Raw genomic sequence first — 17,579 nt, 5'->3', positions numbered from 1 at the left:
TATCCCAACTTACTATTACTAAAAGACGATCCATGAAACCCCAACTAATGGAACTGCAACGCCACAACATTATGTATCAATGGGGCTTCCCCTTTTCAGTCAGATTTAACTACCAAGGTACAATTTACAGAAGCAGATCAGCAGATGAACTACAACAAACCCTTTTAAAATTAAATCTGACGGAACCCACAAGCAGCAACTCTCCCACACGCAGAAGAATGGCATCATCTTCACCTTCAGGCAGCACCCAGAAAATTTCAGAACAAAATGGGAATCATCATTCTCATAAAAGAGGCCGTTATGCCACATCATCCATGGACCAAGAAGATTCAATGGAATGACATCCTAATTCCTGATATCTCTTCATTTATTATACTAAGAGATGGTTCTCTATAAAAAACCTGTATTTATAACTGAATGTGACTGCATTCTGATAGTCACACAATGTGTGGGATCATGTTACATTCCAGTTATATTTCTTATTACTTCTGATTCATATAGCCTTAGAATATATAAGTGAAATAAGGAAATTCTTGTTCAGTTATATATTTTCAGGTAATAACAATAGATTTATTACTTTTTAGGACAAATATGTTCAATAATCCAGAAGTAATGGAAGCTTTTTCTTTCTTTTCTTAAAACAAATATATTATTACCTAACTAGTTCCTAGAACTATGTTTTTGTTTATTCTAATCTGAAGCAATACAACCTCAATTTTATGAGTTAACATATCTAAACAGTTACATATGAATAAAATATGTAATTGTTTACTCTAAAAGGGTTAAAATCCCAAAATAATTCAAACTATCTTCATCAATACCAAAGTTATTAACAGTACCTTTCTAACTGAATTATTTAGCCTAGGGCAAGACTAACCATATACAACCACCCTGGAATAAATAATTTCAACAAAAACTATATTCTGCACTCCAATTAATGAATCATCATTTTGATGTCTTTTGACATAGCACTTCTCTCCTGTAAGCGGAAGATCCGTGTACCCCCATTAGCCCTCCTCATTCTCCCAACCATATTATGTGGGAGTGTGACGAAGGCACTTATTCCCCTGAGAGAGATATTTATTCTCTTTCACGGGTAAATTGTGATTACTTACAAAAAATAATTTATACAATGTATCATCTAATCTCATATGTTTTTTGTTTACTCTTTACTCCAGAATTCACTGGTTTCTTTTCTATCTTTTCATCTCTTCAGTACACACAGGTTGATCTGCGCAGTCAGCTCTGCATAACAAAAAGTAAGTCAAAACTATTTGATCTATTGCCATGGCACCACTGAATATACTTTCCCTGAATGTTCAGGGAATAAATGTCCCTCAAAAAAGGACCAAAGCCTTCCGTACTTTCCATAACAAGAAGGCTCACATAGTATGCCTCCAAGAAACACACTTCACCAAAGATTCTACTCCAAAATATATTTCTCCTTTTTATCAACAAATTTACAGGGCTTCTGCCTGTACCAAAAAAAGGGGAACTCTAATTGCATTTCACCGATCCACACCATTCACCTTATCATCAGAAATTAAAGACCCAGAAGGTAGATACCTGATACTCATGGGTTATATAATGGATACAGCAATCACGGTGATTTCCTACTACGCTCCTAACAAACAACCTACACCATTCCTCTCACATATATTACAAGTGATTAATACACACAAAATAGGAACAGTGATAATGTGCGGGGATTCGAACCAGGTCCTCCTCCCATTTCTAGATAAATCACCTTTTACACCATCCAAAATAACCTCTAGATTACCTTTTTCTCAACTTCTTTCCAAATACAATCTGGTAGATTCGTGGAGAGAAAGTAACCCAATGAAAAAGAAATTCACTTATTTCTTGCACGCTCATCAAACCTTCACCAGAATAGATCATATTTTTCTAACAATAGGAATGATACCAGAAATTATTGCATCAGATATAATTCCGATTCCGTGGTCTGACCATAATGCAGTATACACTACTATAGCCTCAGCCATACCAAAAGCGCATGACCCAACGTGGTACTTACCGGACATAATGCTCAAACACCCACTACAGTACCTGACCGCGAGATTGTGTTTCCAGCGCGATACCATCGCGCTGGTTCTCGGCGACAGGGTACTGTGAATGTCGCGCTGGCTCGCTCATCGGGAAAGGAAAACTTTGTTTTCCTTCCGCGATGAGTGACAGGCAGCGCTGACAGCTGTCTGGTATGAATCCTGAGGCGGGAACACCGCGCCAAATTTTAAATGAAAAAACCGGCGTGGGTTCCCCCCTCGGAGGCATACCAGGCCCTTAGGTCTGGCATGGATTGTAAGGGGAACCCCCTATGCCGAAAAATCGGCGTGGGGGTCCCCCCCAAATCCATACCAGACCCTTATCCGAGCACGCAGCCCGGCCGGCCAGGAAGGAGGGTGGGGACGAGCGAGCGCCCCCCCCCCCTCCTGAGCCGTACCAGGCCGCATGCCCTCAACATGGGGGGGTGGGTGCCTTGGGGGAGGGGGGCGCCCTGCGGCCCCCCCACCCCAAAGCACCTTGTCCCCATGTTGATGAGGACAAGGGCCTCTTCCCGACAACCCTGGCCGTTGGTTGTCGGGGTCTGCGGGCGGGGGGCTTATCGGAATCCGGGAGCCCCCCTTAATAAGGGGGCCCCCAGATCCCGGCCCCCCACCCTGTGTGAATGAGTTTGGGGTACATGGTACCCCTACCCATTCACCTAGGGAAAAGTGTCAATGTAAAAAAAAACACACTACACAGGTTTTAAGAATAATTTATTAGTCAGCTCCGGGGGTCTTCTTCCGACTTCGGGGGGTCCCCTTCCGACTTCTCCCAGTGTTCGGCCTCTTCTCCCGGTGTTCGGCCTCTTCTCCCGGGCCCCACCGCTATCTTCTTCCAGCTCTATTGCCAGCGAGGGGCCCGGTCTGCTGCCGCTGTCTTGTCGCCGCTGTCTTGTCGCCGCTGTCTCGCCGCCGCTGTCTCGCCGCCGCTGTCTTGCCGCTTCTTCTCTTCTTTTCTTCTTCCCCGATGTTGACACGACGCTCTCTCCGACTCGAATGCTGTGTGCGAGCTGCGGAGCCATTTATATAGGCGGTAACCCCGCCCCCTTACGACGTCATGGTCCCAGCATGCGCAGGGACTCTGGCGTCATAAGGGGGCGTGACCCCAGAGTCCCTGCGCATGCTGGGACCATGACGTCGTAAGGGGGCGGGGTTACCGCCTATATAAATGGCTCCGCAGCTCGCACACAGCATTCGAGTCGGAGAGAGCGTCGTGTCAACATCGGGGAAGAAGAAAAGAAGAGAAGAAGCGGCAAGACAGCGGCGGCGAGACAGCGGCGACAAGACAGCGGCGACAAGACAGCGGCGACAAGACAGCGGCAGCAGACCGGGCCCCTCGCTGGCAATAGAGCTGGAAGAAGATAGCGGTGGGGCCCGGGAGAAGAGGCCGAACACCGGGAGAAGAGGCCGAACACCGGGAGAAGTCGGAAGGGGACCCCCCGAAGTCGGAAGAAGACCCCCGGAGCTGACTAATAAATTATTCTTAAAACCTGTGTAGTGTGTTTTTTTTTACATTGACACTTTTCCCTAGGTGAATGGGTAGGGGTACCATGTACCCCAAACTCATTCACACAGGGTGGGGGGCCGGGATCTGGGGGCCCCCTTATTAAGGGGGGCTCCCGGATTCCGATAAGCCCCCCGCCCGCAGACCCCGACAACCAACGGCCAGGGTTGTCGGGAAGAGGCCCTTGTCCTCATCAACATGGGGACAAGGTGCTTTGGGGTGGGGGGGCCGCAGGGCGCCCCCCTCCCCCAAGGCACCCACCCCCCCATGTTGAGGGCATGCGGCCTGGTACGGCTCAGGAGGGGGGGGGCCGCTCGCTCGTCCCCACCCCCTTTCCTGGCCGGCCGGGCTGCGTGCTCGGATAAGGGTCTGGTATGGATTTGGGGGGGACCCCCACGCCGATTTTTCGGCATAGGGGGTTCCCCTTACAATCCATGCCAGACCTAAGGGCCTGGTATGCCCCCGAGGGGGGAACCCACGCCGGTTTTTTCATTTAAAATTTGGCGCGGTGTTCCCGCCTCAGGATTCATACCAGACAGCTGTCAGCACTGCCTGTCACTCATCGCGGAAGGAAAACAAAGTTTTCCTTTCGCGATGAGTGAGCCATCTCGGCGCTGGCCCCTGCGACGGGGCTCGTAGGTGTCAAATCTCGCCGAGAAGTGCGGCGAGATTGACACAATATCGCGGTCACCTACTGTACATCAGATGGCCATTGAACAAGCTTTAAAGGAATACATATTAATTAATAATACAACAGACATTTCCCCAATAACACTGTGGAAAGCTCATAAGCCTGTCTTGCGTGGTACAATACAAAGACAAATGGCACTATTTAAACGGGAATGCAAAAATCTAGCAAAAAAACTAGAACTCAATTTTAATGCAGCCTACATATCATTCCAAGATAATCCATCTCAGAGTACAAAATCTCATCTGGAAAAATCTAGATTGAAATACGATCTATTTCTCACTGAGTCAGTTGATAAATCCCTCAAACGCTCCAAACACAATTTCTACATGAATACAAACAAACCAGGTACATATTTGGCTCGGGCATTAAATTCAACTAACAAATCTTTCAAACTAATACGTTTGAAATTATCAAAAAATGTTTATACTTGTAATCCAGTTAAAATAGTCCATAAATTTCACTCACATCTCACAACTTTATACAAGACAAACAATGAATTTAATCCTACAGAGGCTGAATCCTTCTTCTCAAAAATAACCTTACCTGAGTTGTCTCAGAATCAAAAAAGCAGTTTGGATGAGCCTATAACTATAGATGAAGTTGCTAACGCCATAAAAGACCTAAAACTTAACAAAAGACCAGGCCCAGACGGCTACTCGGCTTTATACTATAAAACATTCTCAGAAATACTCTCTCCCATTCTCACTGAAACTTTTAACAAACTTCTAGAAGGACATTCTTTTCGGCAAGAAACACTAATGGCAATTGTTTGTATGATCCCAAAACCCCTTTCTGATGATACTTCCTGTGTGAATTATCGGCCTATCTCTCTGTTAAACCTTGATATTAAATTATTAGCAAAAATAATAGCAAAACGCCTCAATAGCATTATAGGAAAATTAATACATAGAGATCAAGTAGGCTTCATGCCAAATAGACAGGCAGGCGATAATATACGCAGGGCAGTGTTATTGGCACATATTGCTAAAAAACGGAAAATCCCTTTATGTTTTCTATCTCTCGATATTAAGAGGACATTTGACACAGTATCCTGGCAATATATGCAATATTTATTACAAAAATGGGGTTTTGGACCCCACTTTTTAACATGGATCAAAGCATTATATAATAAACCCAAAGCCTATATAAAATATGCTGGATACAAATCTGATGCCTTTAATATCGAAAGAGGTACCCGACAGGGTTGCCCATTATCTCCCTTATTATTTGCGCTTATACTCGAACCCATGGCCCAATACATCAGAACAAACCAAACTATAACTGGCATTGAAGTAGGAGGTATTACACACAAATTATGTATATTTGCAGACGATATATTACTTTTTCTATCATCACCACAGGTCTCTGGTCCTAACTTAATACCAGCTCTTGATGGATTTGCAGCCCTATCCGGCCTTATGATTAATCCTAACAAATGCCTAGTGCTTAATATTTCGCTCACAAACATGGAATTGATCCCAGCTAGGGCTGCACTCCCATTCACATGGGCAGAAAAATCAATCCCATATCTTGGAATTCATTTAACAGCATCTCATTCTGACTTATTCTCAACCAATTATCCTCCTGTATTAAGACAGATCACAAATCTAATAAAACAATGGTCGCAACTTCCTTTATCCTGGATAGGGAAGATTAATGCAATCAAAATGACTATTCTACCCAAATTGCTTTATCTATTCAGAGTCCTCCCTATTCCAATTCCTTCCTATTTTTTGAGAATAGTACAAAAAAGAGCAACTTCGTTTATATGGGGTTCTTCTAAACCACGTATACCTATACACACACTACATCTTCCCCCCAAAAAAAGGAGGCCTGGGATACCCTAATTTTACTAACTACTACAGAGCAGCACATTTGGCCAGTCTGTCCAAATACCATGCAAAACAGGAAATCCCATTATGGGTATTTATAGAGGCTTCAGAAAATGACCCTCTATTAATATCAAACTTGTTATGGCTTGATCCTAAAGACCGCTTTAAAATTCATAATCCCATAACTAAACACTTCTTATCTAACTAAAAACCAAATATCAGTTACAATCTCCACACAATCCTCTCCTTTCTTTTATCAGAAATCCGGCCTTTTATCCGGCATGGATCTACCCAAATTCTTTTAAAGCTTGGACAACATCAGGCATTCAGACACTAAATGACTTCATAGCATCTAAATCATTCCTTTCATTCCCATCGCTTAGAGAAAAATATGATCTACCAAACTCTGAGATATTTAGATATCTCCAAATCAAAAATTTCTATACACCATTCCTAAAGGGGGATACACCATTATCCCAATTATCCATTTTTGAATCAATCTGTACAAAAGATCCATTTGCTAAAGTTACAATTTCATCACTTTATAATCAATTATATGGAGTAGTAAATCTTAATAGACCCTCTTACGTTCAGAGGTGGGAGGAGGACCTGGGACGAACTTTAGAAGACACGGACTGGTCTAATATATGGCTCACATCTAAGTCATCTTCACCCAACATCTTAGCACTGGAGACAAATTATAAAGTCCTAACTCGCTGGTACCTTGTACCCGCTAGAGTGGCAAAATATTCACCTAATACCTCAGCTCTTTGTTTTCGAGGATGCCCAGAAATAGGCACACATTTACACATATGGTGGACGTGCCCAGTAATCCAAACCTTCTGGAAGGAAGTCTTCGTGATTGCATCTAAAATATTTAAAAAAATAATACAACCAGATCCATATTTAACTTTACTTAATCTAAAACCGGAATGGTTAACACTCTCTCAATTCAAACTTATGATCCAACTAATAACGGCTGCAAAACAAACAGTGGCCAAGGCATGGAAATCTCCTACATTGGTACTAGCAGAAACAATTCACAGAATGAATAATACAATGTCCCATGCTAAGATGGTAGCCATCGATCAAAATCAAATTCCAAAATTTGAAAAACTTTGGCATCCTTGGATAAAACAACAGTTCCTGTCAAATTTCAATGACTCTGTCCTGTTGCCATGGTAACAGATTAAATGACTTACAGAGACACCCATTCTAAGGCTTCAAAGAGAACTAAAAAGAATAATAAACTGACGAGCGGGACAACCTTGTGGACCATACCTCTGCCTTTCTACCCTTTTTCTTCTTTCTCTTTCCTTTTCTCCACCTTACGATTAAAGCTCATTATCAGAATTTATTTGACCTATATACACTCTACCTGTAAACAATATGTATAGTAGGTATAAATCATTTAAATACCTACAAAAGTAACTAAGGAAATGATATATATCTTTAATTTAGGTTTACGTGAACCCAATGTTTAATATTTGAAATTTCATGATAGTTACCTATATAAACCCCACTGTAAAACAATGAGCTTACTTTATAGATCCTTGTAAACTTACTTTATGTATCTTTATAATATTGTATACTCAATAAACTTCTTTTGACAAGGAAAGCTGGAGACACCTTTGCTTCAATTACCTTTGGTGTCACCCTTGGGAAACTTATTTTCTTTTCAAGTCCATTTTTCCTCCTGGTCTTTGGTATTAGTCTTGATATAGTAGGGCTCATTTATTAGCGCTTTTTAATTTGTGACAATATTGTCTTATTACAATGTGATTTTATTAGTGATTCATGAATTTTTTGCAAATTACATGAACAATATCTAACCAGGGTAGGGTTGTTCCGCCTGAATTGGAACACTGTCAATAACTTTGTACTTCACCAATAAAGCTTCTATTAATTAATTCATATACCGTGGCTGATCTCCCTTGATTGTTTCTTAGGGTTACCTTTTTAACTCTTCCCCCCCCTTTATGTTTTTAGCCTCTAGACACAGAGCCTACTTGCCCTCTTTTATTGGCTTGTGACTGTCTGCCTCTACTTTAAGCCTTCCAGACATACTAATGGTCTGCAGTGAGATGTAGCTGCACAAAGCTGGGATGTATATATATATATACTGATACTGTAGCTAGCAGTATCAACTGCCTGCCTGTAGTATTATTAGTATGAGAACACCAGCAGTGTTCTTCAGGTAGCTTTAGGTGCACACTGTGCAGAGGACACAGTACACTAACTGTAAATACTGCAGCTGCCTGCCTGTGATATTAATGGGATCAGAACAACAGCAATTGTCTTCAGGTAGCTTTAGGTGCACACTGTGCAGAGGATGCAGTACACTAACTGTACATACTGCAGCTGCCTGCCTGTGGTACTAATAGGATCAGAAGAACATCACCAATTTTCTTCAGGTAGCTTTAGGTGCACACTGTGCAGAGGACACAGTACACTAACTGTAAATGCTGTAGCTGCCTGCCTGTGGTATTAATAGGATCAGAACAACAGCAATTGTCTTCAATTAGCTTTAGGTGCACACTGTGCAGAGGACGCAGTACACTAACTGTAAATACTGCAGCTGCCTGCCTGTGGTACTAATAGGATCAGGAGAACACCACCAATTTTCTTCAGGTAGCTTTAGGTGCACAAAGTGCAGAGGACACAGTACACTAACTGTAAATACTGTAGCTGCCTGCCTGTGGTATTAATAGGATCAGAACAACAGAAATTGTCTTCAGGTAGCTTTAGGTGCACACTGTGCAGAGGACGCAGTACACTAACTATAAATACTGCAGCTGCCTGCCTGTGGTACTAATAGGATCAGAAGAACACCACCAATTTTCTTCAGGTAGCTTTAGGTGCACACTGTGCAGAGGACACAGTACACTAACTGTAAATACTGCAGCTGCCTGCCTGTGGTATTAATAGGATCAGAACAACAGCAATTGTCTTCAGGTAGCTTTAGGTGCACACTGTGCAGAGGACACAGTACACTAACTGTAAATACTGTAGCTGCCTGCCTGTGGTATAAATAGGATCAGAACAACAGCAATTGTCTTCAGGTAGCTTTAGGTGCACACTGTGCAGAGGACGCAGTACACTAACTGTAAATACTGCAACTGCCTGCCTGTGGTATTAATAGGATCAGAAGAACACCACCAATTTTCTTCAGGTAGCTTTAGGTGCACACTGTGCAGAGGATGCACTACACTAACTGTAAATACTGCAGCTGCCTGCGGTACTAATAGGATCAGAAGAACACCACCAATTTTCTTCAGGTAGCTTTAGGTGCACACTGTGCAGAGGATGCACTACACTAACTGTAAATACTGCAGCTGCCTGCGGTACTAATAGGATCAGAAGAACACCACCAATTTTATTCAGGTAGCTTTAGGTGCACACTGTGCAGAGGGCGCACTACACTAACTGTAAATACTGCAGCTGCCAGTGGTACTAATAGGATCAGAAGAACACCACCAATTTTCTTCAGATAGCTTTAGGTGCACACTGTGCAGAGGACACACTACGCTAACTGTAAATACTGCAGCTGCCTACGGTACTAATAGAATCAGAAGAACACCAACAATTTTCATCAGGTAGCTTTAGGTGCACACTGTGCAGAGGATGCACTACACTAACTGTAAATACTGCAGCTGCTTGCGATACTAATAGGATCAGAAGAACACCACCAATTTTCTTCAGGTAGCTTTAGGTGCACACTGTGCAGGGGACGCACTACACTAACTGTAAATACTGTAGCTAATAGAACTAATAGGATCAGAAGAACACCAGCAATTCTTTTCAGGTAGCTGTAAATACTGTAAAAACACCTGCCTGCCTGTCATTAGGAATAGAATAACAGGAACGGATCTAGCTAAACTGAATACAGTGTATGTGTATGTGTATATATATATATATATATATATATATATATATATACATATACAACACCTAGGATGCTAGGATGCATATATATACACAATACACTGTAAGTGCAGCTAACTGACTCGCCTGCCTACTCTATCTAACTTAAATCAAATTACACTGTCTCTCTGTCTATCTCTCCGCCACCGCCGCAACACACTGCACAAGGCCGCCACGCAGGCGGCCTTATATAATGTGGGGCGTGTACTAAACCCCGTGAGCCATAATTGGCCAAAGCCACCCTGGCTTTGCCCAATTATGGCTCTCTGTACAGACGGCGCTTTGATTGGCCAAGCATGCGGGTCATAGTGCATGCTTGGCCAATCATCAGCCAACAATGCACTGCGATGCCGCAGTGAATTATGCGCCGTGATGCGACACTTGAATTTGGCGGGAACGGCCCATAACTTTCAAAATTTCTACGAGCGGTCAAATATGCGATGTTCGACTCGAACTCGAAGCTCATCCCTACTCAAGGTCCTAATGCATTTGAAATGGTTTGTTAAATTTTGGATACTGATGTCTGGGATGAAAATGCTGATTGGTTCTGTTTATGTAATAACAGATAAACCAATAAACCCGACTCATCTGCTAAAACTGGCTGTCTCGAATGTCATCTGCTCCATTGTATTCGGTGAGAGATTCAACTACGAAGACAAAAGGTTCATGGTCCTTCTGACATATATTCAAGAAGTTGGGATCTTGATGAGCTCCCGATTAGGACGGGTAAATCTATATCTATTGAAGAAGTGCCTGATCCCCTACTATGTGCACACAAATGGATTGTGTAATTTTTTTTTTATAAATTGAACCATAAAAAGATATAAGATAAAGAGAAAACCTAAAGTGAATATATGTGTCTGCTGCTGAATACCTGCTAGTGTTCTAATTGATTGTAAGCAATGATAAAATACGACCTTCTGTTAGCTTCTGATTCTGGGTCACTAACTATTCTTATTCTACTGAGTCTTAGTTCTGCCTTTGATACTGTAGACCACAATCTTTTACTCTCTCACCTTGAAACCATATTTGGAGTCTCAGAATTGGCTCTGAAATGTAATGTCACATCTCACTAATCGCTGTCACTTTGTTTCTCTTGGTTTATTCCAGTCTGAAGTTGGTCCAGTCAAGTACGGAATTCCTCAGAGCTCAATCTTGAGTCCCTTACTTTTTAGCATTTACATGTTTCCACTTGGCCAACTGCTTAGATCACACAGGCTCAATTATCACATCTATGCTGATGACACTCAGATATACACCCACACTAAACCATATTCTACTTTGGCTGCTTCTCTCCTATCTAATATGGGTGTGCGCATCTTCACTGACCTCACGATTCAATTATATTACGATTATCCTGTCCACGATTCGATTCGATTTGATTCTGCGATGCATCACAATGCATCACGATTACTGAGCTCGGTTTTCATCCAAAAAATTAAAGCAGTCAGAACTCAATTTTTTTATTTTATCTGTTCTTGAAAAAAAAAAAAAGACAACACTCCTTGCATGTAGCAAAGTGTAAATTACAGCAGACAACTTAAAGAGGAGCTACAGACTGCCCCCAAAATACTACAAGAGAGGGTCAGAGACTGTAGACATGATACAGGAGAGGGTCAGAGACTGTAGACATGATACAGGAGAAGGTCAGAGACTGCAGACATGGCACAGGAGATGGTCAGAGACTGCAGACATGATACAGGAGATGGTCAGAGACTGCAGACATGATACAGGAGATGGTCAGAGACTGCAGACATGATACAGGAGATGGTCAGAGACTGCTGACATGATACAGGAGAGGGTCAGAGACTGCGGACATGATACAAGAGAGGGTCAGAAACTGCGGACATGATACAAGAGAGGGTCAGAGACTGCGGACATGATACAGGAGAGGGCCAGAGACTGCGAGACTGTCCCCATAACATCCCCCCAAACGATAATGTATGCCATTTCATTAATTATGGTTTATGTATGTCTTATTGTCTTAGTGATTGATTCACATCACAACTTCATTGATACCTCTTTTTTTTTGTATGATTTATGGTTTCGCTCATCACAGATCCCACACGTGCAATGCTGCATGTGTGGGGTCAGTGATGAGCAAAATCATAAATCATACAAAAAAAAGGTATTAATGAAGTTGTGATGTGAATCAGTCACTAAGACATATGCCGCGTACACACGAGCGGACTTTACGGCAGACTTGGTCCGGCGTACTGGATTTCGTCGGACAATTCGATCGTGTGTGGGCTCCAGCGGACTTTGTTTGCTCAAAAGTTGGACAGACTTAGATTTGAAAAATGTTTTAAATCTATCCGACGGACTCTTCTTGCTAGCGGACAAACCGGTCGTCTGTGTGCTAGTCCGACGAACTCAAACTGACGCATGCTCTGAAGCAATTACAAGACAGAAGCGCTTGGTCTGGTAAAACTAGCCTTCGTATTGAAGCTAGCACATTCCTCTTCTGTGATCTTTTAATACAGCGATTTTTTTTTATTTCTAATGCGAGAGGAATGAAGTTGTTTTTCTGCTTTATTGTCACACAGAGTTCTTACAAACTACTTTCTTCATGATTTATCCTCATGCCATGACTAATATGATATTTTTAAAAAGCCAGATTTCCATAAATAAAGTATTAAATTAGATTTTGGACTCATCTTTTTTTTTTATTGATTTCAACACTTATCTATTTTACAATGTGTGCTAAATTATACAAACATTTTTTTTGTTTTATTTTATTTTTGTATTTTCAAGTTACCACAATAAGCTTAATATTTTGTGTTGTTTTAATGAACCTTAATGAGGTTGGTGTCCCTTGTTAATTAGACATAGGAGGGTTTATTTTCCAAAGACAAATTCATTTTTCACTACAAGTGCAAATTCTACTTGGAATTGCACAGAAAGAGCATTTTGAAGTGCCTTTGCTGTGGATCCGGGGGGCACATGCAAGGAACCCCCCCAAAAGAAAAAAAAATTTTCTTGCACATGATTGTATGATAAAATCAGCAGAGCTTACCCTTATTTCAGCTCTTCCCCTCAGATTTACAGCGACTGCACTTCCAACAAGTGCACTTGCTGTGCAATTTCTAAAGTGCACTTTTCACTAGTACTTTTCACTTGATTTTAGAAATGATTTAGCCTTTTGGCAAAAACACACATAGGGGTTGATTTACTAAAGAGAAAAATACTTTTTTGTTTGGGAGTAGGCAGGTACAGGTCAAAAGACTATGGAGTTGATTTAATAAAAGCAAATAGACTGTGCACTTTGCAGAGGGCAGTTGCCCTCTGCAAGAGCAGTTGCTCCAGAGCTTAGTAAATGAGCAGAAGCTCTGCTGACTTCCATCATCCAATCATGTGCAAGCAAAAATGCTGTTTTTTGAATTTTCCTTGCACAGGATTGGGTACTCTTTGCAAAGTCAAGCCTTACCTCATTTCCTAAGCTCTGGAGCAATTGCACTCGCAGAGGGCAACTGCCCTCTGCAAAGTGCACAGTCTATTTGCTTTTATTAAATCAACCCCATAGTCTTTTTGACCTGTACCTGCCTACTCCCAAACAAAATGTCGTTTTGGAATCAAAACACATAGTCAATAATGTAAGGTAACCAAAAAATCCATTTATTTTTGTTAAAAAAAAATTAGGAAGGCAACACTGGAGACACTTTTAGAATCTGTGAAGCCTTTCATGCCCCAGGACATACATCAAGTTTTAGGACAAGAAAATTGATATCTTGTGACTAGGGAGCACAGGGAGCACAGTCAGACCAGACAGAAGCCAGGAAATCACTTTCGACTCTTCCGTGGAGCCTTCCCTGCATGCTTCTCTTCAGCCTTCCTTCCACGCTTTGCTGCAGCCTTCCTCGGAGGTTGGGCCTCTGGTGGTGTACTTGGGGCAGGAGGAGGAGTGGCTTCATCGGCCAGATACGTGGTAGCAGTAAGCTCCCCTCTCAAGCCCTTCTGATAGGCCTGAAAAATCAAACCCTCACAGAGTATGCGTTACCCCTTTTCCAATTCCAGCAATCTGGTGGCCATATATGTCCCATACGCCTCCTCTGCATTGGGTGGTGTACTCAGGATTTGGCTTGCTTCACGTATGAGGGCTAGGGATTCCTCCTCAGTTTGGGTCATTCTCCTGGGCCTTTTGGTGAGAATGCGGAAGGGAGGCACTTGACACTCCGTGTGGCTTCTACTTGGCCCAGCCACAGCCTCCTCCTCTCTCCCACTGGGCAAGGCCTCCTCCTCTCTCCCACTGGTCAAGGCCTCCTCCTGGCTGAGGTCATCCTGTGTCAAAAAAAGGTACATAGTTGTAATTTTTTGTTATATAAAAAGTTATGTAGTATGCAGCAAGCAAGTATGACGTGATTTATTTTATAGTCCGCCAGATTTATGGCTGAAAGGAACAAACGGAACCGGCTGGCCAGAATCCCAAAGACATTCTCCACAACTCTTCTTGCTCTGGCCAGCCAGTAATTAAATACCCTCCTCTCAGGGATGAGTGTTCTTTGGGGGAACGGCCTCATCACGAGAGCAAACGCTTCATCAGCGATAAAAACTGAGGGGAGTCCATCCACATTCGGGTCATCAGGTGGCAATCCCAGGCCACCAGTCGTGAGACGCGGGCACAGCTTGGTCTGTGCAAACACTCCTCCATCAGACATCCGGCCGTTCTTCCCCACATCCACAAACAGAAAGTCCAAATGTGCCGAGACCACCGCCATCAAAACTACACTATGGAACCCCTTATAGTTGTAGAAATAAAACCCCGAATGCGGTGGTGGCACAATGCGGACATGCTTCCCGTCAATCGCCCCGACACAGTTGGGAAAGTCCAACGGTCAGCGAACTGGGAGGCCACAGTCTGCCATTCCTGTGTACTGGAAGGAAACTGTGGATTGAAAAAAAAAATAAAATTAATATAAGGAATTTAAAACATAACTTGGATATCAGATTACACAAAAACATTAGTGAACAACAGCAGTCAAACATTATTAATATGTGTGTTTGTTATGTAAATTAGAAAAAACATAAGGCCCACTAATAAGATTAATCACCCCCTCTGATGGCCCATTGATCAATTTTAATGTGGGGGAGGGGTTCTAATTAGGTTAAGAAACACACCTGACATTTTAAAACATTTGAGGGGTGGGGGAGGGGGTCTAATTAGGGAGAAAAACACACCTGACATTTTTAAAAATTTGAGGGGTGGGGGAGGGTCAAACAGTACAATGGAGCTGACAATATACATTGTTCAAGGGACTATAGGCTAGAGCTATAAATGGACCCAGGATTGCATGGTGGGGAGGTTATTGAATGTAAATATGCATGTAGGGCAATAAATGATTAATGTCCAAAAACAGGCATGCATGAAGATAAAGGGGACATTCACAGCATATTCAAAGCATGGTAATTAGGTAACGAGGACATTTAGACTATACATTAGAAAACATTTAATACATATCATGTAATGTTAAAGGATAAAACTTATGAATGTACGGTTTTTCCTAGGTAAAAAATCCACCCTATACTAGGTCAACCCCCACTGCACTTTGGATAATTAACCTTGATGATAATATACACCCGGTTAATACCACCTACCTATAGCTGCCACTTAATGTATATAAGACAGTGTAAATAAGATTTAAATCTGTGCTGAGTGATAAGTGCAAAGCACCCCACGTGACGAATTAAATCGTGGCGCTATTTCTAAAAGATCTTTTCCACCTCCTATGGTGAAATATTAAATCTAACGAACACCCCTTTACTGGTGCATATCTACATATAGTGCAAATAAACATATAAATAAAAGTGTATAAATGTGTACAATAGATATATAGTGTAAATATTCTATTGATAAATCCACATCATAATAAATAAAAAAAATAAAAAAATAATGAACACCAGAAAAGCTAATACATAACGTGACTCAGTGCCAATATTACTCAGATGCCAGTATACTTCAATCCCCATGCAATGCTTACCCACAGATTGTGGACACAAACTCAGTTGATGGCAATCTATAAGTGTCACAACACACCTCTGTACATACAATAAAAAATGAATTGATAAAATAGTACAGTCTCTAAATGACACACATATGTGCAACAAAAAGTGTCCATGATTGTGATCAAAAACAGCTTATATTGTGCAACATCAAGTCCCTCTATTTCAGGAGTGTAAATTCTTCTAATGCAATCTTCTACCACACCTCTGTGTTCAGTGACCACTCTCCCTATGGACAGCCACTCACCAGCTCCTCATGCCTCCACTTTCGTATGAGGCTAAAAGGCATAGATGACTGCTGCTACTGGCAAGGGTTAAATCATATCCATCCGGAGGATCGTTCTATATAGAATTAAAAAAAAACTCCCAATAGTGTAATACCGTAAAACACTTTAATGATTCACACTACAAATTACACTTCAACAGTTCCACTCACATTGTGTGTAAAATAAAATAGCACAGCAAACTCCACAGCAATCTGTCCGATGTAATATTAACCAGCAGCTAAGATCAACCTCCTAGGGGGTATGCGGTCACGGCGGACCCTCTAACAGCCAGCGTTCAAGAAGTATCTCTCACCCTCTCCCCGCTTGCTTCCTAGATGGGTATAACCGTCTCCCCCGCTCGGCGAACCGTGCAGCTAGCTTCTTCCTGTCACTTGTACGTGGTGTTATCCTTCATTCGGCCACGCCCCCGACATGTTTCGATACGCCTGTACCTTAATCATGGGATAGGCCGCTCTAGACATCCATCACTCCTTATATTTCCTCCTATCTCCAATCGAATGAGGACGCCTCAGTGCGCATGCGAGTGTCCCCGTGAACGCAAACCCCCGCTGATCACAACAACAGAACATGTGTTGCTGCTGCATCTCCTAGCGCTGTTAGATTGATCCCTCCACTTCTATCCATCACTACTTACATAGCGAAATCCCGGAATGGTGGGTCATTAAACAGCGCTGTTTCACCCTGACATGTCAGTTGTAAAACCCACACTGTGCTTTTCACACATTAAAGCAGTTTATGTATATAAAATCATATATTAAACTTGACACCTCAATACTTATTAACCCAACTTATCAGTATAAATGGGCTAAATATCCACACAATAAAATATATAGAAAAAAAACATCTAAACATGGCTAAAATCAGGAAATCTAGTAAATTACGGACTAATTATAATATGTATACATGGAAATATGGAAATGGCTGAAATATAAAATTCCATTAAAATCATCAAACCTAAACCCTTAGTAAAGGATGGAAAATATTCAATCCTGAAAAAAATTATTATAAAAATAACTGCCGACTAATCTGCAACTATAATCACCAGTTACTCACTATATTCTCATACCTTATTGATTAGTCATAAACCATCTAAGGCATAATAAAATCTATTAAACTCTTAAAATAATGACCTTCCACTCATAGCAGCGTGAGTGCATATGTAAAATAGGGAACCGTGTAGCCAACCTACCTACAGAATCTGTCTAAAAATCATTTAAAAAGCAGTTTAGGTCCAATTCAATATTGAGGCCTCTCGGAGTTAAACTCTTAAAAAGGAATATC

At 41.8% G+C, this 17,579-nt stretch overlaps 1 protein-coding gene across 1 annotated transcript in view; it reads left to right on the top strand.

Annotated features, from left to right (window-relative positions):
* The window catches only part of LOC141107708 (cytochrome P450 2G1-like), a 150,199-nt gene that overhangs the window by 58,884 nt on the left and 73,736 nt on the right, over positions 1–17,579 (top strand). The window contains exon 4 of the mRNA XM_073598627.1: positions 10,580–10,740. Within this exon, the coding sequence (XP_073454728.1) occupies positions 10,580–10,740 (161 nt within the window). The remainder of the gene's footprint in view (positions 1–10,579; positions 10,741–17,579) is intronic.

This window comes from Aquarana catesbeiana, linkage group LG09 (assembly GCF_042186555.1).
Source record: "Aquarana catesbeiana isolate 2022-GZ linkage group LG09, ASM4218655v1, whole genome shotgun sequence".
Classification (NCBI taxonomy): Eukaryota; Metazoa; Chordata; class Amphibia; order Anura; family Ranidae; genus Aquarana; species Aquarana catesbeiana.
The sequence above is the reverse complement of the archived record's forward strand: the minus strand, read 5'-3'. Positions and strand labels throughout refer to the sequence as shown.